The 25843-nt window shown below is 45.6% G+C and overlaps 1 protein-coding gene across 6 annotated transcripts in view; it reads right to left on the bottom strand.

Moving 5' to 3' along the window:
- The window catches only part of LOC109883160 (WD repeat-containing protein 93), a 45172-nt gene extending 21329 nt beyond the window's left edge, over positions 1–23843 (bottom strand). For 2 of the 6 annotated variants that reach the window (XM_031817575.1, XM_031817576.1), the window contains exons 1-10: positions 23541–23843; positions 22831–23095; positions 22454–22682; positions 21679–21743; positions 17769–17847; positions 14219–14368; positions 11298–11484; positions 10061–10131; positions 4215–4304; positions 3542–3673 (exon numbers count right to left, since the gene is read on the bottom strand). In XM_031817575.1, coding sequence (XP_031673435.1) covers positions 3542–3673; positions 4215–4304; positions 10061–10131; positions 11298–11484; positions 14219–14368; positions 17769–17847; positions 21679–21743; positions 22454–22682; positions 22831–23095; positions 23541–23629 — 1357 coding nt within the window. In that variant the 5' untranslated portion in view covers positions 23630–23843. Of the gene's footprint in view, positions 1–3541; positions 3674–4214; positions 4305–10060; positions 10132–11297; positions 11485–14218; positions 14369–17768; positions 17848–21678; positions 21744–22453; positions 22683–22830; positions 23096–23221; positions 23331–23426 lie in introns of those variants that run through there. The other 4 variants (XM_031817571.1, XM_031817572.1, XM_031817573.1 and 1 more) reach the window with 4 other exon arrangements.
- Between the last annotated feature and the right edge of the window lie 2000 nt (positions 23844–25843).

The following is a 25843-nucleotide window of genomic DNA, read 5'->3' as shown; positions in this document are numbered from 1 at the left end:
GAGACAGGAACAATCACCCACCAACCTAATACAGCCTATCTGGTGAACACTACACAGAGACAGGAACAATCACCCACCAACCTAATACAGCCTATCTGGTGAACACTACACAGAGACAGGAACAATCACCCACCAACCTAATACAGCCTATCTGGTGAACACTACACAGAGACAGGAACAATCACCCACCAACCTAATACAGCCTATCTGGTGAACACTACACAGAGACAGGAACAATCACCCACCAACCTAATACAGCCTATCTGGTGAACACTACACAGAGACAGGAACAATCACCCACCAACCTAATACAGCCTATCTGGTGAACACTACACAGAGACAGGAACAATCACCCACCAACCTAATACAGCCTATCTGGTGAACACTACACAGAGACAGGAACAATCACCCACCAACCTAATACAGCCTATCTGGTGAACACTACACAGAGACAGGAACAATCACCCACCAACCTAATACAGCCTATCTGGTGAACACTACACAGAGACAGGAACAATCACCCACCAACCTAATACAGCCTATCTGGTGAACACTACACAGAGACAGGAACAATCACCCACCAACCTAATACAGCCTATCTGGTGAACACTACACAGAGACAGGAACAATCACCCACCAACCTAATACAGCCTATCTGGTGAACACTACACAGAGACAGGAACAATCACCCACCAACCTAATACAGCCTATCTGGTGAACACTACACAGAGACAGGAACAATCACCCACCAACCTAATACAGCCTATCTGGTGAACACTACACAGAGACAGGAACAATCACCCACCAACCTAATACAGCCTATCTGGTGAACACTACACAGAGACAGGAACAATCACCCACCAACCTAATACAGCCTATCTGGTGAACACTACACAGAGACAGGAACAATCACCCACCAACCTAATACAGCCTCTGGTGAACACTACACAGAGACAGGAACAATCACCCACCAACCTAATACAGCCTATCTGGTGAACACTACACAGAGACAGGAACAATCACCCACCAACCTAATACAGCCTATCTGGTGAACACTACACAGAGACAGGAACAATCACCCACCAACCTAATACAGCCTATCTGGTGAACACTACACAGAGACAGGAACAATCACCCACCAACCTAATACAGCCTATCTGGTGAACACTACACAGAGACAGGAACAATCACCCACCAACCTAATACAGCCTATCTGGTGAACACTACACAGAGACAGGAACAATCACCCACCAACCTAATACAGCCTATCTGGTGAACACTACACAGAGACAGGAACAATCACCCACCAACCTAATACAGCCTATCTGGTGAACACTACACAGAGACAGGAACAATCACCCACCAACCTAATACAGCCTATCTGGTGAACACTACACAGAGACAGGAACAATCACCCACCAACCTAATACAGCCTATCTGGTGAACACTACACAGAGACAGGAACAATCACCCACCAACCTAATACAGCCTATCTGGTGAACACTACACAGAGACAGGAACAATCACCCACCAACCTAATACAGCCTATCTGGTGAACACTACACAGAGACAGGAACAATCACCCACCAACCTAATACAGCCTATCTGGTGAACACTACACAGAGACAGGAACAATCACCCACCAACCTAATACAGCCTATCTGGTGAACACTACACAGAGACAGGAACAATCACCCACCAACCTAATACAGCCTATCTGGTGAACACTACACAGAGACAGGAACAATCACCCACCAACCTAATACAGCCTATCTGGTGAACACTACACAGAGACAGGAACAATCACCCACCAACCTAATACAGCCTATCTGGTGAACACTACACAGAGACAGGAACAATCACCCACCAACCTAATACAGCCTATCTGGTGAACACTACACAGAGACAGGAACAATCACCCACCAACCTAATACAGCCTATCTGGTGAACACTACACAGAGACAGGAACAATCACCCACCAACCTAATACAGCCTATCTGGTGAACACTACACAGAGACAGGAACAATCACCCACCAACCTAATACAGCCTATCTGGTGAACACTACACAGAGACAGGAACAATCACCCACCAACCTAATACAGCCTATCTGGTGAACACTACACAGAGACAGGAACAATCACCCACCAACCTAATACAGCCTATCTGGTGAACACTACACAGAGACAGGAACAATCACCCACCAACCTAATACAGCCTATCTGGTGAACACTACACAGAGACAGGAACAATCACCCACCAACCTAATACAGCCTATCTGGTGAACACTACACAGAGACAGGAACAATCACCCACCAACCTAATACAGCCTATCTGGTGAACACTACACAGAGACAGGAACAATCACCCACCAACCTAATACAGCCTATCTGGTGAACACTACACAGAGACAGGAACAATCACCCACCAACCTAATACAGCCTATCTGGTGAACACTACACAGAGACAGGAACAATCACCCACCAACCTAATACAGCCTATCTGGTGAACACTACACAGAGACAGGAACAATCACCCACCAACCTAATACAGCCTATCTGGTGAACACTACACAGAGACAGGAACAATCACCCACCAACCTAATACAGCCTATCTGGTGAACACTACACAGAGACAGGAACAATCACCCACCAACCTAATACAGCCTATCTGGTGAACACTACACAGAGACAGGAACAATCACCCACCAACCTAATACAGCCTATCTGGTGAACACTACACAGAGACAGGAACAATCACCCACCAACCTAATACAGCCTATCTGGTGAACACTACACAGAGACAGGAACAATCACCCACCAACCTAATACAGCCTATCTGGTGAACACTACACAGAGACAGGAACAATCACCCACCAACCTAATACAGCCTATCTGGTGAACACTACACAGAGACAGGAACAATCACCCACGAAAGACAAAGCGAAACTCAGGCTACCTAAATACGGTTCCCAATCAGAGGCAACGAGAATCACCTGACTGCTGATTGAGAACCGCCTCAGGCAGCCAAGCCTATACAACACCCCTAATCAGCCGCGATCCCAAATACTACAAACCCCAATACGAAATACAATAACATAAACCCCTGTCACACCCTGGCCTGACCAAATATATAACGAAAACACAAAATACAATGACCAAGGCGTGACAGTGCAATTATTTTAGTCTTTCAGAAACAGACAGACAGGCTACAGCAAATGTCAGTGCAAAATAAATGTCAGTGCAAAAGGAAACATGCCAACCCCTCCAAAGACATGATCAAGTTCACCATGAATTGATATTTCCTTAGATACTGTCTTGGCCTAATTCCAATACTTCCAAAGCACACAGCAAATGAGGGTGTTATTGTTTTCCAAGCAGAGTTTTAATGCTCGTTCACGCGTACACAGGTTTACCAAAGGTCTGATTTAGAACTGGACACTTCATCAATCTCAACATTATTGTGCATGCGCAGTCTTTTCAGAAAGGGCCACACAGATATTTAGTGTAACATTTAGGTAACTGTGTGCACAGTGAACTCACCTAAGTGTCTGTCCCAGACAGTGACCAGTCCAGTAACCAGTCCCAGAGTTATGTGTCTAGTACAGCTGCTAACAGCAGAACACAGGATCTCCTGGGCATTAGGCCACAACGCATCAGGCTTGGGCTCCGGGTCTGGAACAAAGAGACAACATGATGAGAAGCTACTTTTGGGGCGGCAGGTAGCTTAGCGGTTAGAGCGTTGGGCCAGTAACTGAAAGGTTGCTGGGTTGAATCCCCGAGCTGACAAGGTAAAAATCGTTCTGTCGTTCTGCCCCTGAACAAGGCAATAAACCCACTGTTCCCTGGTAGGCCGTCATTGTAAATAAGAATGTGTTCTTATTAACTGACTTGTCTAGTTAAATAAAGGTAAAAACATTTTTTTTCATAAACATTTTTAAAGCTGCAACACTGCTGGCCTCCTGCTGGTCATGAACATATACTACACCCAGAACATTCTGGTAATATACTGACATACAGTAGAAGGGCCTGTATTCATAAAGCCTTTCAGAGTCTAGGATCAGTTCACCCCTGTCCATGTAATTATATTTGTAATAATCTCAATGATAAAACTGATCCTAGATCAGACACTTGAATACAAACTCAGGATCTTTTTTAACATCACAGATCCTATTGTTATCGCATAGTACATGTGACTAAATGACCCCCAACCTACCTGGTTTGTCTCTGGGAGCTTTACACAGTAAGTACTGCAGCAGATTGTGTCTGCCGCTCCACCACAGACACACAGCTACAGCCACTCCTCCTGGAGAGAGAGACAGACAGGCGACATGGAATCAGTTGTCCTGAGTCTGCTCTGAACTGCCAGGACCTAGGACCAATAGTTTAATAGTATCACTGAACTGGGGTGGCAGGTAGCCTAGTGGTTAGAGCATTGGGCCAGTAACCGAAAGGTAAAACTCTGTCGTTCTGCCCCTGAACAAGGCAGTTAACCCACTGCTCCTAGGCTGTCACTGTAAATAAGAATGTGATCTTAACTGACTTGCCTAGTGAAATAAAAATAAACTGCCTGGACCAAGGAACAATAGTATCTCTTGACCAATTCATGAAAATAGTCATACCTTCTAGCTGCATTGTGGACCCTAAACTAAACTAGTGAAAGAGCTGCTTCCTGTGCTTGGCCCTCCTCTGTTGAACATAATAAATGGCTCCCTAACTGTCGGATGTGAACCAAACTCACTAAAAAGTGGCGGTAATAAAGCCTCTCTTGAAAAAGTCTAACTTTTACCTGGATTTGTTTGTAACTATCGGCCTACAGTACCAGTCAAAGGTTGACACACCTACTCATTCAAGGTTTGCCTTTATTTTTACTACATTGAACAATAATAGTGAAGACACATTTTACATGTTCCTATCCAATTGTGTTTTTTTGTTTGTTTCTTTGCGTTGTTTGTCATTTATTTTTTAAACTTATTTTGTACATAATGTTGCTGCTACCATTTCTTATAACCAAAAATAACTTCTGGACATCAGAACTGCGATTATTGACCACGAACTGGCAGAATACCTTTCCTTTAACGAGCCTGACGTGAATGACATACTGTTTTCCCGGGAACAGGCCCAGATCCGTCATTTGCATGACGAGAAGGCAGAGAAAAATAAAATCGATGACCTACGCATAATAATATAAGAATTAAAGCAGGAAGCACCAGTGACTCGGTCTATAAAAAAGTGGTCAGATGAAGCAGATGCTAAGCTACAGGAATGTTTTGCTAGTACAGACAGGAATATGTTCCGGGATTCCTCCGATGGCATTGAGGAGTATACCACCACAGACATTGGCTTTATCAATAAGTGCATTGATGACGTCGTCCCCACAGTGACAGTACGTACATACCCCAACCAGAAGCCATAGATTACAGGCAACATCCGCACTGAGCTAAAGGCTTGAGCTGCCGCTTTCAAGAAGCGGGACTCTAACCCGGAAGCTGATAACAAATCCCAATATGCCCTCCGACAACCAGCAAAGCGTCAATATAGGACTAAGATTGAATCGTACGACACCGGCTCTGACGCTCGTCGGATGTGGCAGGGCATGCAAACCATTACAGACTACAAAGGGAAAACTACTTCTATGCTCGCTTGCTCGCTTCGAGGCAAATAATACGTTGGAAGTTTACATACACTTAGGTTGGAATCATTAAAACTCGTTTTTCATCCACCACAAATGTCTTGTTAACAAACTATAGTTTTGGCAAGTCGGTTAGGACATCTACTTGTGTATGACACAAGTAATTTTTCCAACATGTCACGTTCTGACCTTAGTTCTTTTATTATGTCTTTGTTTTAGTATGGTCAGGGCGTGAGTTGGGTGGGTTGTCTATGTTTGGTTTTCTAGTTTCTAGTGTCGTTAGTTGTCTCTGATTGAGAATCATACTTTGGTAGCCTTTTTTCACCTGTGTTTCGTGTTTGATTATTTTCTGCTCTGTGTTTTGTATTTCACCGTTCAGGACTGTTTCGTTTCGTTCTCGTTTTTGTTTTGTGTTCATATAATAAATACAATATGGACACTGACCACGCTGCTCATTGGTCCTCCGATCCTTCTTACTACGTCTCCTCAGAAGAGGACGAGAATCGTTACACAACAATTGTTTATAGACAGATTATTTCACTGTATCACAATTCCAGTGGGTCAGAAGTTACATACACTAAGTTGACTATGCCTTTAAAAAGCTTGGAAAATTCCAGAAAATGATGTCATGGCTGTAGAAGCTTCTGATAGGCTAATTGACATAATTTGAGTCAATTGGAGGTGTACCTGTGGATATATTTCAAGGCCTACCTTCAAACTCAGTGCCTCTTTGCTTGACATCATGGGAAAATCAAAAGAAATCATAAATCAGCCAAGACCTCAGAAAAAACTATTGTAGACCTCCACAAGTCTGGTTCATCCTTGGGAGCAATTTCCAAACGCCTGAAGGTACCACGTTCATAAGTACAAACAATAGTACGCAAGTATAAACACCATGGGACCACGCAGCCGTCATACCACTCAGGAAGGAGAGGCGTTCTGTCTCCTAGAGATGAACGTACTTTGTGCAAAAAGTGCAAATCAATCCCAGAACAACAGCAAAGGACCTTGTGAAGATGCTGGAGGAAACAGGTACAAAAGTACAAAAGTATCTATATCCACAGTAAAACAAGTCCTATATCGACATAACCTGAAAGGCTGCTCAGCAAGGAAGAAGCCGCTGCTTCAAAACCGCCATAAAAAAAGCTAGACTACGGTTAGCAACTGCACATTTTCTTTTTTTTTTTACCCCTTTTCCTCCCCAATTTCTTTGTATTCAATTGTTTTTAGTAGCTACTATCTTGTCTCATCGCTACAACTCCCGTACGGGCTCGGGAGAGACGAAGGTTGAAAGTCACGCATCCTCCAATACACAACCCAACCAAGCTGCACTGCTTCTTAACACAGCGCGCATCCAACCCGGAAGCCAGCCGCACCAATGTGTCGGAGGAAACACAGGAGTCGCTGGTGCGCAATGAGACAAGGACATCCCTACCGACCAAGCCCTCCCTAACCCGGACGACGCTAGGCCAATTGTGCGTCGCCCCACGGACCTCCCGGTCGCGGCTGGTTACGACAGAGCCTGGGCGCGAAAGGATTGTACTTTTTGGAGAAATGTCCTCTGGTCTGATGAAACAAAAATAGAACTGTTTGGCCATAATGACCATCGGTATGTTTGGAGGAAAAAGGGAGAGGCTTGCAAGCCGAAGAACACCATCCCAACCGTGAAGCACGGGGATGGCAGCATCATGTTGTCCTGTCTCAGCCTCCAGTATTTATGCTGCAGTAGTTTATGTGTCGGGGGGCTAGGGTCAGTTTGTTATATCTGGAGTACTTCTACTAGTCCAACGCTCTAACCACTAGGCTACCCTGCCACCCCTATTTAGTAAATAGTTAACAAATAAACCCAATTTTGTATTGCTGATTCAACTTGTTAGCCAGGGTTCATGAAGAAGAATTTACAACTTTCAGATGAGACTGAAATAAGGTGACGATTTATATTGACTGCTATTGATGTAAAATATTACTAGGTCTTTAAGAGTTTATTCGGAAGATAACAGCTCTATAAATATTATTTTGTGGTGCCCCGACTTTCTAGTTATTTACATTTACATGATTAGCTCAATCAGGTAATATTAATTACAGAGAAAATATCTTATAGAATAGCATTTCATATCACTTAATCCGGCATAGCCAAAGACACAACAGTAGTATATGGGGCCTTGGTGACAAAACGGGTGGCACTGTGATAGACTGCATCCAATTTGCTGAGTAGAGTGTTGGAGGCTATTTTGTAAATGACATCGCCGAAGTCTAGGATCGGTGGATAGCCCGTTTTACGAGGGTGTGTGTGGCAGTATGAGTGAAGGATGCTTTGTTGCGAAATAGGATGCCGATCCTAGATTTAATTTTGGATTGGAGATGCTTAATGTGAGTCTGGAAGGAGAGTTTACAGTCTAACCAGACACCTAGGTATTTGTAGATGTCCACATATTCTAAGTCAGAACCCTCCAGAGTAGTGATGCTGGACGGGCGGGCAGGTGCTGGTAGCGATCGGTTGAAGAGCATGCATTTTGTTTTACTTGCATTTAAAAGCAGTTGGAGGCCACGGAAGGAGAGTTGTATGGCATTGAAGCTCATTTGGAGGTTAGTTAACATAGTGTCCAAAGAAGGGACAGAAGTATACAGAATGGTATCGTCTGCGTAGAGGTGGATCAGAGAATCACCAGCAGCAAGAGCGACATCATTGATGTATACAGAGAAAAGAGTCGGCCCGAGAATTGAACCCTGTGGCACCCCCATATAGACTGCCAGAAGTCCGGACAACAGGCCCTCCAATTTGACACACTGAACTCTGTACTGAGTAAATTGACTTTTAAATGCCGTCAGACCCAGGCTCTGCATCTGTCCTCATGCTCCTAGACCTCAGTGCTGCTTTTGACACCATCGATCACCACATTCTTTTGGAAAGCCTAATTGATCTGCAGGGACAAATTCTTGCCTGGTTTAGATGTTATCAGTTCGTCGCTGTGGATGGTTTGTCCTCTGACAAATCAATGGTAAGTTTCGGTGTTCCTCAAGGTTACATTTTAGGACTACTATTGTTTTCACTATATATTCTACCTCTTGGTGATGTCATTCAGAAACACAATGTCAACTTTACTGCTATACGGATGACACACAGCTGGACATTTCGATGAAACATGGTTAAGCACCAAAATTGCCTACCCTGGAAGCCTGTGTTTCAGACATAAGGAAGTGGATGGCGGCAAATGTTTTACTTTTAAACTTGGACAAAATAGTTGGCGACCTGGTCAGCGTGCACTGCGCCCGGCCCGCCACAGGAGTTGCTAGTGCGCGATGAGACAAGGATATTCCTGCCAGCCAAACCCTCCCTAACTCAGACAACGCTGGGCCAATTGTGCACCGCCCAATGGGCTTGAACCCAGAATCTCTGGTGGCACAGCTAGCACTGCGATGTAGTGCCTTAGACCACTGCGCCACCCGGGAGGGCAAAATTCAGATTTTTTTTCTCCAAAAATGATGCAGCTAATTCATGCTTTTGTCATTTCTAGATTAGACTACTGCAATGCTCTACTCTCCTGCTACCCAGATAAATCACTAAATAAACTTCAGTTATTGCTAAACACGGCTGCTAGAATCTTCACTAGAACCAGAAAATGTGATCATATTACGCTAGTGCTAGCATGGACTACCTGGCCTGATGACTCCTGGCTGTCCCCAGTCCATCTGGCCATGCTGCTGCTCCAGTTTCAACTGTTCTGCCTGCGGCTATGGAACCCTGACCTGTTCACCAGGCGTGTTACCTTGTTCCAGACCTGCTGTCTCAACCTCTGAATGTTCGGCTATGAAAAGCCAACTCACATTTACTCCTGAGGTACTGACATGTTGAACACTCTACAACCACTGCGATTATTATTTGACCCTGCTGGTCATCTATGAATGTTTGAACATCTTGAAGAACAATCTGACCTTAATGGCCATGTACTCTTAAAATCTCCACCCGGCACAGCCAGAAGAGGACTGGCCACACCTCAGAGCCTGGTTCCTCTCTAGGTTTCTTCCTAGGTTCCTGCCTTTCTAGGAAGTTTTTCCTAGCCACAGTGCTTCTACATCTGCATTACTTGTTGTTTTAGGCAGGGTTTCTGTATAGCACTTAGTGACATCTGCTGATGTAAAAAGTGATTTATAAATACATTTGATTTTAATTTGATAAAGGGGATGTATTTTACTACAAATAGAAGGGATGCTTCTAAGAAGAGAGTAAGATAAAAACATTTGATTTAAGAGTGGATAAAATTGATATTTTATGTGTTGTCGATCTCAATCTGCAACAGGACCCATGGCATCAATTCAAGATTTAAATACAGAACCCATGGCATCAATTCAAGATTTAAATACAGAACTGATGGCATCAACATGATATTAAAATGTAATGAAAAAACATTTGTTAAATTGTCTTAACCCACCTGTCTGAGGCTTAACTCCTCCCAGGACAGGAAACAGACCTCCAGGAAGCAGGAAGTGACTGGTCACACAGCTTCAAACACAGAATCTCCATGGTTACAACACTAACATGTCATCTCCACGGTTACAACACTAGTGCACCTTTCATTTCCAAGTCTAAAGTCGATGTCAACATGAGCTCATGATGGAGTGATTGAAGTCCAAAGGCAAGCAATGGGCGGATTCCATTATGCTGAGCCGAGGCGCACCGGTCGGTGGCCCTTCTCAAATGGAACAGTAATCTGCATCACTCGGTCATGTTGTCAACAAAGCAGCATGGTGCATCATCCAGAAACATACATCTCTTTTGCATAAAATACATGTTTGGATTTTAGAACTAGTTTTCAGTGGGAAGGCAGATAAAGTGTTTTTATCAAAATAAATAACTTTTGTAATGTGAAAACACAGAATCATACTAATAACTACAGTGGTTAATTACATCACTTGTGTTTTGATCTGACTCCGCTGTGGGACAGAGCAGGGCACCTGGCTCCCACCCGGGAGGCAGCCTGGTTCCAAAACTAATCAACTTCACCAGGTACAAAACACGCTTACACGGTCGCCCAGGCCAGATTAATCCTCTCATTATCAATCAACAACTTCCTTACACGGTCGCCCAGGCCAGATTAATCCTCTCATTATCAATCAACAACTTCCTGACAGGGCCGCCCAGGCCAGATTAATCCTTTTATTAGCAATCAACAACTTCCTTACACGGCCGCCCAGGCCAGATGAATCCTCTCATTATCAATCAACAACTTCCTTATTGTCCAATTTTGAAACGGAAGCTTTCCTTTTTCCCAACCCCCTGGATACCTCACTGATACGAGAGGCTGGAAAAACAAGAGGCTCACTAGGAAATCATGATTCAACAGACTAGATGATTCAACTGATGATCAGTAGCTGTCTGGGTATAGTCTGATTCAGACTGAGGACACAGGGCCCTAACAGATCATCAGTAGCTGTCTGGGTATAGTCTGATTCAGACTGAGGACACAGGGCCCTAACTGATTATCAGTAGCTGTCTGGGTATAGTCTGATTCAAACTGAGGACACAGGGCCCTAACAGATCATCAGTAGCTGTCTGGATATAGTCTGATTCAGACTGAGGACACAGGGCCCTGTCAGGTCTTATTTTCTGTTATCATTACAATCTGAGGATTTTAAGACTAACCACTCTCATTCAACTGTAGTGTTTACCTGGGTCTGTCCTCTGGGTCTGTAGTGTTGCTGGGGTTAGTAACCATGTACTTCCTGTATACAGACTTAAACACAGCGTCCTGGTCCTCCCATTGGCGACTGCTGATCAGGTGGTTCTGTCCTGAGCCAATCACATTGCCATCCTCGGTCTTCTGCAACACCTCAAATGGACTCTTCATGGTAGAGCCTATCAAATATGACAGACATATTGCCTTCCTGTAATTCTCATGTTGATACAATGTATATCTGTTATTCTCATGTTGATACAATGTCTTCCTGTTATTCTCATCTTGATACAATGTCTTTACAATATATTTTTTTAAACTACTGTTTGGTTACCGGGTCATTCCACCTCAAAAAGCACAAAGAGGATTTTGACACCCACCATCTCAGATTGATCTGAAATCATTTCTGTTGTCAGAAACAGATGAGATTAGCATTCCTGCAACATTTTTTTGTTGAAATATAATTTGACATCTGAGAAATTAAGCTAATTGATTGCAGCCAAATTGGCATTTTTTATTTATAGGATTCAAATAATATTCAATAAATATAGTACCTAACATCCAATTTGGACCAAACTTTTTCTACCAATGAGTCCGACATGAGGAATCCAAAGGAATGGTCAGTAGCCACCCAGACTCACAACACCCCAACAACAACAATACAGGTTCTGACCACTAGATGGTGCTGTTCATGCTATTAGGTGGGAAAGTTTGAAGACCCCCCCCAATGTTAAAGGGATTGTTCACCTAAATTGCAAAATGACATTGGTTGTCTACTGACAGCAAGGTGTGACAGCAACCCATGCTTGGGTTTTTCAGCCACTGTCTCAAGTGCTAACTTCTTAGCATTTGTGGCACAAATTCAATGCAAGTCAATGGTACGTATAGTAGCATTTTCATGCTTCATGTTCATCAGAACAGTATATAGGTAATAGGGTGCCATTTGGAAGGCAGCCATGTTTTACAAACCGTGAGACAAGAGGTCCACAAGAGGTCTCTTCACAGTCCCCAAGTCCAGAACAGACTATGGACTGTCGATATGTGTTAGTGGAGTATGGGCCTGAGGACACACAGTGTGTTGTGAATTCTGTAATGAATGTATTGTAATGTTTTAAAAGTTCTATAACTACCTTCATTTTGCCAGACCCCAGGAAGAGTAATGGGGATCCATAATAAATAGAAATCATCCTAAAGTATCAAAAAATGGATTGTGTAACTGTATTATCTTACTTAGATACAAAGCACAAAAAGGCTAATATATGTACCGTTGACTCGCATGGGATTTGTGCCACAAATGCTAAAACAGCATTTGAAACAGTGGCCAGGTAAACAAAACCAAAGCAAGGGTTGCCATCATACCTATCCTCCTCTCCCTGGACCACCTCCTCCTCTCCCTAGACCTCCTCCTCCTCTCCCTAGACCTCCTCCTCCTCTCCCTGGACCTCCTCCTCCTCCTCTCCCTGGACCTCCTCCTCCTCTCCCTGGCCCTCCTCCTCCTCCTCTTCCTGGACCTCTTCCTCTCCCTGGACCTCCTGCTCCTCCCTGGACCTCCCCCACCTCTCCCTGGACTTCCTCCTCCTCTCCCTGGACCTCCTCCTACTCCTCTCCCTGGACCACCTCCTCCTCCTCTCCCTGGACCTCCTCCTCCTCCTCACTGGACCTCCTCCTCTCCCTGGACCGCCTCCTCTCCCTAGACCTCCTCCTCCTCCTCTCCCTGGACCTCCTCCTCCTCTCCCTGGACCTCCTCCTCCTCCCTGGACCTCCTCCTCCTCTCCCTGGACCTCCTCCTCCTCCTCTCCCTGGACCTCCTCCTCCTCCCTGGACCTCCTCCTCCTCCCTGGACCTCCTCCTCCTCTCCCTAGAACTCCCCCTCCTCTCCCTGGACCTCCTCCTCTCCCTGGACCTCCTTCTCCTCTCCCTGGACCTCCTCCTCCTCCCTGGACCTCCTCCTCCTCCCTGGACCTGGACCACCTCCACCTCCTCATCCTTCCTCTCCCTGGACCACCTCCTCCGCCTCCTCTCCCTGGACCTCTTCCTCCTCTCCCTAGACCTCCTCCTCCTCTCCCTGGACCTCCTCCTCTCCCTGGACCTCCTCCTCCTCTCCCTAGACCTCCTCCTCCTCTCCCTGGACCTCCTCCTCTCCCTGGACCTCCTCCTCTCCCTGGACCTCCTCCTCCTCTCCCTGGACCTCCTCCTCCTCTCCCTGCACCTCCTCCTCCTCTCCCTGGACCTCCTCCTCCTCCCTGTCCCTCCTCCTCCTACTGGACCTCCTCCTCTCCCTGGACCTCCTCTCCCTGGACCTCCTCCTTTCCCTGGACCTCCTCCTCCTCCTCTTCCTGGACCTCCTCCCCTTGGACCTCCTCCTCCTCTCCCTTGACCCCCTCCTCCTCCTCTCCCTGGACCTCCTCCTCCTGCTCTCCCTGGACCCCCTCCTCCTCCTCTCCCTGGACCACCACCTCCCTGGACCACCAACAACTGATGCTATATACTCGTTGTTGGGGTGGGATTGGTGTGGGGGGCAGTCGGTAATGGGGGGCGGTCATGGGGGGCCGTCGTGGGGGGCGGTCCGTGGATGGATTTTGACCTATTTTGACCTATTTAGATTTCTCATGTCGGACTCATGTCGGACTCATTGTTCGAAATAAAGTTGGGTCCAAATTGGATGTTAGGTAATATATTTATTGAATATTATATGAATCCTATAAATGAAAATAAAATCAATAAGCTTAAATTCTTAGAGATCAAATTATATTTAAACAAAATAATGATTCAGGAATGCTGAACTTATCTGTTTCTACAACAGAAACTATTTCAGATCGATCTGAGATGGTGGGGGTCATGTCTTGCTGAAATGACATGGAACGACACTACCGTGATCTGTTAAAGTTTGGTAGGACAGTATGTCATGGGAAGTACCTGTGTGAGGTTTAGGTGGTTTGATCTTCATCAGCATGGCGACAGGAGACAGTTTGCCTGTATCTCCTACTCCAGGTGCATGCTGGGACAGCTCTTTCAGCCAGGAGTCTTTAGGGAATCTGTACACCTCTAAACACTGACAACCATTACCTGGTGGGAGACATGAAAATAATATGAGGATTGAATGAAATATTCTAGATGCATACTTAGGACTGGACTAAACAGATGAAAAGGCCTGCATACTTAGGACTGGACTAAACAGATGAAAAGGCCTGCATACTGTACTTAGGACTGGACTAAACAGATGAAAAGGCCTGCATACTGTACTTAGGACTGGACTAAACAGATGAAAAGGCCTGCATACTGTACATAGGACTGGACTAAACAGATGGAAAGGCCTGCATACTAAACATAGGACTGGACTAAACAGATGAAAAGGCCTGCATACTGTACTTAGGACTGGACTAAACAGATGGAAAGGCCTGCATACTTAGGACTGGACTAAACAGATGAAAAGGCCTGCATACTGTACTTAGGACTGGACTAAACAGATGAAAAGGCCTGCATACTGTACATAGGACTGGACTAAACAGATGAAAAGGCCTGCATACTGTACTTAGGACTGGACTAAACAGATGAAAAGGCCTGCATACTGTACTTAGGACTGGACTAAACAGATGAAAAGGCCTGCATACTGTACTTAGGACTGGACTAAACAGATGAAAAGGCCTGCATACTTAGGACTGGACTAAACAGATGGAAAGGCCTGCATACTGTACTTAGGACTGGACTAAACAGATGAAAAGGCCTGCATACTGTACATAGGACTGGACTAAACAGATGGAAAGGCCTGCATACTGTACTTAGGACTGGACTAAACAGATGAAAAGGCCTGCATACTGTACTTAGGACTGGACTAAACAGATGAAAAGGCCTGCATACTTAGGACTGGACTAAACAGATGGAAAGGCCTGCATACTGTACTTAGGACTGGACTAAACAGATGAAAAGGCCTGCATACTGTACATAGGACTGGACTAAACAGATGGAAAGGCCTGCATACTGTACTTAGGACAGGACTAAACAGATGAAAAGGCCTGCATACTTAGGACTGGACTAAACAGATGGAAAGGCCTGCATACTGTACATAGGACTGGACTAAACAGATGGAAAGGCCTGCATACTGTACTTAGGACTGGACTAAACAGATGAAAAGGCCTGCATACTTAGGACTGGACTAAACAGATGGAAAGGCCTGCATACTGTACTTAGGACTGGACTAAACAGATGGAAAGGCCTGCATACTGTACTTAGGACTGGACTAAACAGATGAAAAGGCCTGCATACTTAGGACTGGACTAAACAGATGGAAAGGCCTGCATACTGTACTTAGGACTGGACTAAACAGATGAAAAGGCCTGCATACTGTACATAGGACTGGACTAAACAGATGGAAAGGCCTGCATACTGTACATAGGACTGGACTAAACAGATGGAAAGGCCTGCATACTGTACATGGGACTGGACTAAACAGATGAAAGGGGTCCTTTTGTTTTGCAATCCTCTCATTAGGAATCCTCTCATTTCAGTTAGGTGGTCTGATTGAGCTGATCTGCCAGGTGCCAGGACACTGTTGTGAAGCCAGGTGCCAGGACACTGTTGTGAAGCCAGGTGCCAGGACACTGTTGTGAAGCCAGGTGCCAGGACACTGTTGTGCCAGGACACTGTTGTGAAACCAGGTGCCAGGACACTGTTGTGAAGCCAGGTGCCAGGACACTGTTGTGGCAGGACACTGTTGTGAAGCCAGGTGCCAGGACACTGTTGTGCCAGGACACTGTTGTGAAGCCAGGTGCCAGGACACTGTTGTGCCAGGACACTGTTGTGAAGCCAGGTGCCAGGACACTGTTGTGAAGCCAGGTGCCAGGACACTGTTGTGCCAGGACACTGTTGTGAAACCAGGTGCCAGGACACTGTTGTGAAGCCAGGTGCCAGGACACTGTTGTGCCAGGACACTGTTGTGAGGCCAGGTGCCAGGACACTGTTGTGCCAGGACACTGTTGTGAAGCCAGGTGCCAGGACACTGTTGTGCCAGGACACTGTTGTGAAGCCAGGTGCCAGGACACTGTTGTGAAGCCAGGTGCCAGGACACTGTTATGCCAGGACACTGTTGTGAAACCAGGTGCCAGGACACTGTTGTGAAGCCAGGTGCCAGGACACTGTTGTGCCAGGACACTGTTGTGAAGCCAGGTGCCAGGACACTGTTGTGCCAGGACACTGTTGTGAAGCCAGGTGCCAGGACACTGTTGTGAAGCCAGGTGCCAGGACACTGTTATGCCAGGACACTGTTGTGAAACCAGGTGCCAGGACACTGTTGTGAAGCCAGGTGCCAGGACACTGTTGTGCCAGGACACTGTTGTGAAGCCAGGTGCCAGGACACTGTTGTGCCAGGACACTGTTGTGAAACCAGGTGCCAGGACACTGTTGTGAAGCCAGGTGCCAGGACACTGTTGTGCCAGGACACTGTTGTGAGGCCAGGTGCCAGGACACTGTTGTGCCAGGACACTGTTGTGAAGCCAGGTGCCAGGACACTGTTGTGCCAGGACACTGTTGTGAAGCCAGGTGCCAGGACACTGTTGTGAAGCCAGGTGCCAGGACACTGTTATGCCAGGACACTGTTGTGAAACCAGGTGCCAGGACACTGTTGTGAAGCCAGGTGCCAGGACACTGTTGTGCCAGGACACTGTTGTGAAGCCAGGTGCCAGGACACTGTTGTGCCAGGACACTGTTGTGAAGCCAGGTGCCAGGACACTGTTGTGAAGCCAGGTGCCAGGACACTGTTATGCCAGGACACTGTTGTGAAACCAGGTGCCAGGACACTGTTGTGAAGCCAGGTGCCAGGACACTGTTGTGCCAGGACACTGTTGTGAAGCCAGGTGCCAGGACTCTGTTGTGAAGCCAGGTGCCAGGACACTTGACATGTAACTAACCTCCACTAGAAACAATATTGTTTAGACACATACCACAGATAATCAATACATTACTGTGTTGTCTAATTGTTATAGTGAACCACTGACATTTTAAGTCAGTTTAATATTCAGGATTATGTATTCCTCATTATGCAGATGAGATGTGACCATGATCTGTGTTGTGTCATTTAATATTCAGGATGATGTATTCATCATTATACAGATGAGATGTGACCATGATCTGTGTAATTTAATATTCAGGATGATGTATTCATCATTATGCAGATGAGATGTGACCATGATCTGTGTAATTTAATATTCAGGATGATGTATTCATCATTATGCAGATGAGATGTGACCATGATCTGTGTTGTGTAATTTAATATTCAGGATGATGTATTCCTCATTATACAGATGAGATGTGACCATGATCTGTGTAATTTAATATTCAGGATGATGTATTCATCATTATGCATATGAGATGTGACCATGATCTGTGTTGTGTAATTTAATATTCAGGATGATGTATTCATCATTATGCAGATGAGATGTGACCATGATCTGTGTTGTGTAATAAACCTTACAGCTGATGGTAGCAGCTCCGTAGTCTCCTCCTCTGGACAGTTCAAACTTCACACAGACACTTCTCTGGTTGAGGTCATCCTGGTCACATTAAAAGGTGCATGGTAAGATATAATGATATAATCTAATGATAACTGGGATGAAACCAACTAGACAAACTATGTCCATTGCCTTCCACCTCAGACTCTGCAATCACCCACCAATCACTGACAGGGATCTTGCTATCTGGGATTCTTGGGACGTCCCCATTGAAGTTTACATTTACCCCATTTAGCAGACGCTCTTATCCTGAGCTGCTTCCAAGATTATTTTGGGTCAATGACATCTTTTCTTTCTTCAACTAGTCAGCTTGGGAGTTCCAACCAGCAACGTTTCAGTTACTGTCCCAACGCTCTGAACCTCTAGGCTACCTGCCACCCCCGTTTAAATGTAACATGGTTAGGGTTAGGGCTCTATTGTCCCTCCATCAGGTACTAATGGCCTGGTACTCAGGGCTCTATTGTCCCTCCATCAGGTCCTAACGGCCTGGTACCCAGGGCTCTATTGTCCCTCCATCAGGTGCTAATGGCCTGGTACTCAGGGCTCTATTGTCCCTCCATCAGGTCCTAATGGCCCGGTACTCAGGGCTCTATCATCCTTCCATCAGGTCCTAACGGCCTGGTACTCAGGGCTCTATTGTCCCTCCATCAGGTCCTAATGGCCTGGTACTCAGGGCTCTATTGTCCCTCCATCAGGTCCTAACTAAATGGACAGCCTTTCTAAGGTGATGATTCATTCAAAGCATTTAAGATGCTGCATGTAGAACACCAATCTGCATATTAGACCTGATGAGTATTTCCTCGGCCTATACATGAGCCCAAGCTGATGAGTACCCCTCGGCCTATACATGAGCCCAAGCTGATGAGTACTCCTCGGCCTATACATGAGCCCAAGCTGATGAGTACCCCTCGGCCTATACATGAGCCCAAGCTGATGAGTACTCCTCGGCCTATACATGAGCCCAAGCTGATGAGTACTCCTCGGCCTATACATGAGCCCAAGCTGATGAGTACTCCTCGGCCTATACATGAGCCCAAGCTGATGAGTACTCCTCTGCCTATACATGAGCCCAAGCTGATGAGTACTCCTCGGCCTATACATGAGCCCAAGCTGATGAGTACTCCTCGGCCTATACATGAGCCCAAGCTGATGAGTACCCCTCGGCCTATACATGAGCCCAAGCTGATGAGTACTCCTCGGCCTATACATGAGCCCAAGCTGATGAGTACTCCTCGGCCTATACATGAGCCCAAGCTGATGAGTACTCCTCGGCCTATACATGAGCCCAAGCTGATGAGTACCCCTCGGCCTATACATGAGCCCAAGCTGATGAGTACTCCTCGGCCTATACATGAGCCCAAGCTGATGAGTACTCCTCGGCCTATACATGAGCCCAAGCTGATGAGTACTCCTCGGCCTATACATGAGCCCAAGCTGATGAGTACTCCTCGGCCTATACATGAGCCCAAGCTGATGTGTACTCCTCGGCCTATACATGAGCCCAAGCTGATGAGTACTCCTCGGCCTATACATGAGCCCAAGCTGATGAGTACTCCTCGGCCTATACATGAGCCCAAGCTGATGAGTACTCCTCGGCCTATACATGAGCCCAAGCTGATGAGTACTCCTCTGCCTATACATGAGCCCAAGCTGATGAGTACTCCTCGGCCTATACATGAGCCCAAGCTGATGAGTACTCCTCGGCCTATACATGAGCCCAAGCTGATGAGTACCCCTCGGCCTATACATGAGCCCAAGCTGATGAGTACTCCTCGGCCTATACATGAGCCCAAGCTGATGAGTACTCCTCGGCCTATACATGAGCCCAAGCTGATGAGTACTCCTCGGCCTATACATGAGCCCAAGCTGATGAGTACCCCTCGGCCTATACATGAGCCCAAGCTGATGAGTACTCCTCGGCCTATACATGAGCCCAAGCTGATGAGTACTCCTCGGCCTATACATGAGCCCAAGCTGATGAGTACTCCTCGGCCTATACATGAGCCCAAGCTGATGAGTACTCCTCGGCCTATACATGAGCCCAAGCTGATGAGTACTCCTCGGCCTATACATGAGCCCAAGCTGATGAGTACTCCTCGGCCTATACATGAGCCCAAGCTGATGAGTACTCCTCGGCCTATACATGAGCCCAAGCTGATGAGTACTCCTCGGCCTATACATGAGCCCAAGCTGATGAGTACCCCTCGGCCTATACATGAGCCCAAGCTGATGAGTACTCCTCGGCCTATACATGAGCCCAAGCTGATGAGTACTCCTCGGCCTATACATGAGCCCAAGCTGATGAGTACTCCTCGGCCTATACATGAGCCCAAGCTGATGAGTACTCCTCGGCCTATACATGAGCCCAAGCTGATGAGTACCCCTCGGCCTATACATGAGCCCAAGCTGATGAGTACTCCTCGGCCTATACATGAGCCCAAGCTGATGAGTACCCCTCGGCCTATACATGAGCCCAAGCTGATGAGTACTCCTCGGGCCTATACATGAGCCCAAGCTGATGAGTACTCCTCGGCCTATACATGAGCCCAAGCTGATGAGTACCCCTCGGCCTATACATGAGCCCAAGCTGATGAGTACTCCTCGGCCTATACATGAGCCCAAGCTGATGAGTACTCCTCGGGCCTATACATGAGCCCAAGCTGATGAGTACTCCTCGGCCTATACATGAGCCCAAGCTGATGAGTACTCCTCGGCCTATACATGAGCCCAAGCTGATGAGTACTCCTCGGCCTATACATGAGCCCAAGCTGATGAGTACTCCTCGGCCTATACATGAGCCCAAGCTGATGAGTACTCCTCGGCCTATACATGAGCCCAAGCTGATGAGTACTCCTCGGCCTATACATGAGCCCAAGCTGATGAGTACTCCTCGGCCTATACATGAGCCCAAGCTGATGAGTACTCCTCGGCCTATACATGAGCCCAAGCTGATGAGTACTCCTCGGGCCTATACATGAGCCCAAGCTGATGAGTACTCCTCGGCCTATACATGAGCCCAAGCTGATGCGTACCCCTCGGCCTATACATGAGCCCAAGCTGATGAGTACCCCTCGGCCTATACATGAGCCCAAGCTGATGAGTACTCCTCGGCCTATACATGAGCCCAAGCTGATGAGTACTCCCCGGCCTATACATGAGCCCAAGCTGATGAGTACTCCTCGGCCTATACATGAGCCCAAGCTGATGAGTACTCCTCGGCCTATACATGAGCCCAAGCTGATGAGTACTCCTCGGCCTATACATGAGCCCAAGCTGATGCATATTACATTTAAAAAATACATTTCCTTCAGATCATAATGTTTCTTTAGACCTGTCTAAAATAAATTATAGATGTATTGTGATGGTGTATATTAAATGGATTTAGACTTTTCGTAAAAAAGGTGCACATCAGCGGCCTGGAGATGCTACATGTGTTTATGTTAATTAAAGGTTCATTACCGTAAGACCGGCAGTCATTTGCATGACAGTTACCGGCTGACAAAATGTAATGACTGCCACAGCCCTAGTCCCAAGGATTCCGGATAGCACTAACCTCACTCACACCTATGAGCTACATACTCCTTTATCCAGCCTTGCTGGTGCTCAAAGTACCTTCTGAATGCTGCCCCCTAATGGTGGGATGTTATAATGGAAAACTGACTAACTGAATTCCTAACAATAACATATTGTGATAAAAACAAAACTGAATCAAAATGGTAATTAAATTATGATTTATTTTTCACTTAACCCTTATTTTACCAGATCAGTTGACTGAGAACACACTCCAGCAACGACCTGGGGAACATTTACAGGGGAGAGGATAGAGGGAGGGGGGGATGAATGAGCCAATGGAAAAATAAAGACCAAACTTACTGTTTCATTCATGACTTTTATCAGGTGGCTGGTTTCTGAGTAATAAGCAAACAGTCTGGCAACACCTACAGTCAGATGAGGAGGTGTAAGAGGAAGAAGTAGAGGAAGAGGGGAAGGAGGTAAGGAGTTGGAGGAAGAGGAGGTGGATGAGGGAGAGGAGGAGGATAAGGGAGAGGAGGAGGTGGGTGAGGAGTTGGTAAAAGAGGAGGGAGAGGAGGTGGATGAGGGAGAGGAGGAGGTGGGTGAGGAGATAGAAAGAACAACTAGAATAGTTTTGGTGTTATCCATAGACATACAATATAATAGTGTAATTCTGTGGTGTTACCATAGTCATATGATATAATAGTGTAATTCTGTGGTGTTACCATAGTCATATGATATAATAGTGTAATTCTGTGGTGTTACCATAGTCATATGATATAATAGTGTAATTCTGTGGTGTTACCATAGTCATATGATATAATAGTGTAATTCTGTGGTGTTACCATAGTCATATGATATAATAGTGTAATTCTGTGGTGTTACCATAGTCATAAGATATAATAGTGTAATTTTGTGGTGTTACCATAGACATATGATATAATAGTGTAATTTTGTGGTGTTACCCATAGTCATATGATATAATAGTGTAATTTTGTGGTGTTACCATAGACATATGATATAATAGTGTAATTTTGTGGTGTTACCCATAGACATATGATATAATAGTGTAATTTTGTGGTGTTACCCATAGTCATATGATATAATAGTGTTCTGTTTAAATGTGTGGTGTTACCCATATCATCCAGGGATGCCAGCAGGTAGACCATCTCCCCCAGACAGGTGATGTGAAGAGAGGTGATCTCTACATGGTCCTCCTGCCATACTGGCACACAGTAGGGAGAGGAAGAGGAGGAGGTGGTGATACCCTGGGGCTGAGCCATAACAGACAGGCCGTGGGGGTGACCCAGGAAGATGTACCTGCCATCCTCAGAGCAGGCCACGCAGTTGGTCCTCACAGGGAGCTGGGAACAAACACAGGATATGTGTTGGACTATCATGTGGTGAACACAATTAGACTGGGTTTTATGCATCAAGTTTCATCATGTCAATAACATAACAGAAGTTTATAAGGCTAAAAGAAGATAAATGAGAAAATATATGGGTTTGTACCTTTACGTCCCCTGAGACCTGCATAATGGGTATAGTTTGAATAGCTTGCTCTGTGACCCTGACAGTTTCTCTCTGTGAGATGAAGTCCCATGCCCTGTCTACAAGTCTGTCCAGGACCTTGTCTATCATTCTGAACGGCTGGGGGAGCTGGTCCTGGAGTTGATCAGGGTCACTCAGGAACAACTCCTCCTCGTCATCACCGTGGCCGCTGTCGGGGGGCTCGGGGATATCTGCAGGCCCTTTTCTGATGTATACTGGCATCCTGCTGAGAAAGCGGTATGTCGTAATGTCAATACCTGGGAAGGTTAAATACTGATGTCATCATACCCCTTTTGATCGATCAACCAATCAAGAGTGTTCTGCCTTAACACTGATTGGAAAGTTTTCTTACCCGAGTTGCTAGCTCGTGTCGTTTGTCTCCTTATTAGCTAACGTTACGTTAGCATCAGTGGCATTGGAAACAAACATTGTGAAGCTTTACACACAGACTTTTCTCAAAACTCTTCTGACAAGAGACACAGAAGTACTTGCTAGTTAATATACACACAAAAGAAAATTACATTTGGCTTCATTGTTCACTTTGAAGTTACTATTACCTTTTACGTCAGAAATTGGCTAACCAAAGCCCGTCCTTAACATATGATCCTTGCTAATTTGGATCTTTGGGACATCCCCAGTTGTAGTTGAAAATGATCCCGTAAAGCACTGACCTTGCAACACATTTCCTTCCGGTGAGTTGTGTAGCGTCGTCATGACAACAACGCCTCCCTTTACTCTGCTGCTTGGAACCAACCGTCATGCGCTCAAGCGAACTGGCTACCGAGAGAGGTAACTGGCTACCGAGAGAGATAACTGGCTACAGAGAGAGATAACTGGCTACCGTGAGACAACCGTTCACTGACCATTTTACTCGCCCTAGCAGAGCTGGTTAGGCTGGTTTCATGTTATCCAGAGCGTAGGTGACTGCAACTGTGATGCTGGCAACAATGTATGTTTTGCCAACGTTTACTGACACCGGCCGTATTCAACAGGTGTTGAGAGACCGAGGTAAAGACAGTTTCAGGTTGGATATTCGAAGGATATTCGCCTGTAGTTTTCCTTACGTCCACCAACAGCAGTTAGGGACCGTCAACATAGTGACAAATCACATTTTTCAAATTTCAATAGCTCTTTAACCATTACTCCAAACACTTTCAAAACTGGTTGTAGCTAACCCGATGGCATAGACACACATTGCACACCCTTAAGTTTGTCCATTTTCATCTCACAGGGGTTTACATGCATTGCATAGCTCCTTGGTCATGTGACCTAATGTCCGCTGACTACCCTTCTATTTTGCACACTCTTGTTTGTGTACTGTAAAATCACGAGGTGTAACATACATTTTTCATAGTTTCAAATTTGCAAAAGCCCCTTGGTCTTGTCAATTGCACACCTAAGAAGCATGCAGTGGAATGTACCCATATTGCATAACCTCTTGTCATGTATCTTCTATATTGTTGTAACGTAAACTCGTACATCGCCTTGGTCCGTACAATTGCCCTTATTTTAGCGCCCCAAAACGTAATACTTCCAGATCAACTGTAATGTCAATACCATTGTAAAGCACAATTTTTCCCCTTTCCAACAAAATCAATTACATGACCTAAACTCTGCCCGATTCTGCATAATTCAAGCAGGCAATGAGCCCTGTCGGGTCTTTTTAAAAATGGCGGGTGGGGAAGCGAAACTAATGCGTGATAGTGAGAAGGACAGATGTCGTGTGGGAAAATAGCTTTTTTCACTAGATCTGTCCAACTTCTCACCTTATCGCCTCCACAATGTAAATGAAACGCTATAAAGAGTTTATATAATGTGTCATTACAGACCTATTGGAACGTTTGTGTTGAATTTGAATCGGGTTTTTAGGGCGGTGCCAATGTGATCTTAGAAGTAAACAGCGGCTTTGAGAATGATGATCGCATGCAATTATGAAGCAAAAAATGACTAGGTATCCCCCCCTTACTGTCCATTTCTTGTTTTTAAAGGATGATAGAAGTGCTACACCTGGTGGAGAGAGATTGTAAGACAGAAATAGTAGCTTTATGCGTGCTGTACGTTACGACATGACATGTCAAGATGTAACGGAAGGTCAGTTTTTTCAACTTTTCTCCAATACTATAGAGCCATTACCATGTCGATCAACGCTTGAATAGAAACCTAGTTCACACCCCCGATTTTGAAGTCAACACAGTCGCTACAGTCCCATTAGTTTTCTTTGTAGCCTCGTTTGAACGTCGTGGTTATGCACATTTGTATGGAATGGGGCGGAGTTTACGTTACATTAATATCAGTTTGAAAATTAGGGGGTTCAGTCCAGTGGTGTGTTTACCCTTTTCTTTAATATTTATCTACAATAATTGGTAGTTCTAAGTACTTATTTTCCCAGTTTTTTATTTTTCCACAGTATTTAACAGTGGTACACAATAGGACAGAGACAGATAATATCTCCTTTCGTCGTTAATATCAACCATAAAGGAAAAGGGCAAAGTACGAGAGTCATGCTAATAATTATCCAAAGCAGGGATGGAGAGTGAGCTGGTGAGGTAGGCTGGTTAATACATATACTGAACATGTAACCACAGTAATGGGGGCCAGGAAATCAATGAATAAAAATGGAATATTGACAAATTAAACAGAAATTGTAGACCTTTAATCTTTTCCAACATGTGAACAGACACTTAACTTCAATTAAGCATGAAACATTTCACAATGTTAACTTCCTCTTTATCCCTGGTTGATGTACATGTCAGAGCCTCTTCAGTGTGGATGGGGTATAGCATACATTAACCCTGGTTGATGTACCTTTCAGAGCCTCTTCAGTGTGGATGGGGTAGAGCAGACATTAACCCTGGTTGATGTACATGTCAGAGCCTCTTCAGTGTGGATGGGGTATAGCAGACATTAACCCTGGTTGATGTACATGTCAGAGCCTCTTCAGTGTGGATGGGGTATAGCATACATTAACCCTGGT

Source organism: Oncorhynchus kisutch, unplaced genomic scaffold (genome assembly GCF_002021735.2).
Source record: "Oncorhynchus kisutch isolate 150728-3 unplaced genomic scaffold, Okis_V2 scaffold1076, whole genome shotgun sequence".
In the NCBI taxonomy this organism is placed as follows: domain Eukaryota; kingdom Metazoa; phylum Chordata; class Actinopteri; order Salmoniformes; family Salmonidae; genus Oncorhynchus; species Oncorhynchus kisutch.
The sequence above is the reverse complement of the archived record's forward strand: the minus strand, read 5'-3'. Positions and strand labels throughout refer to the sequence as shown.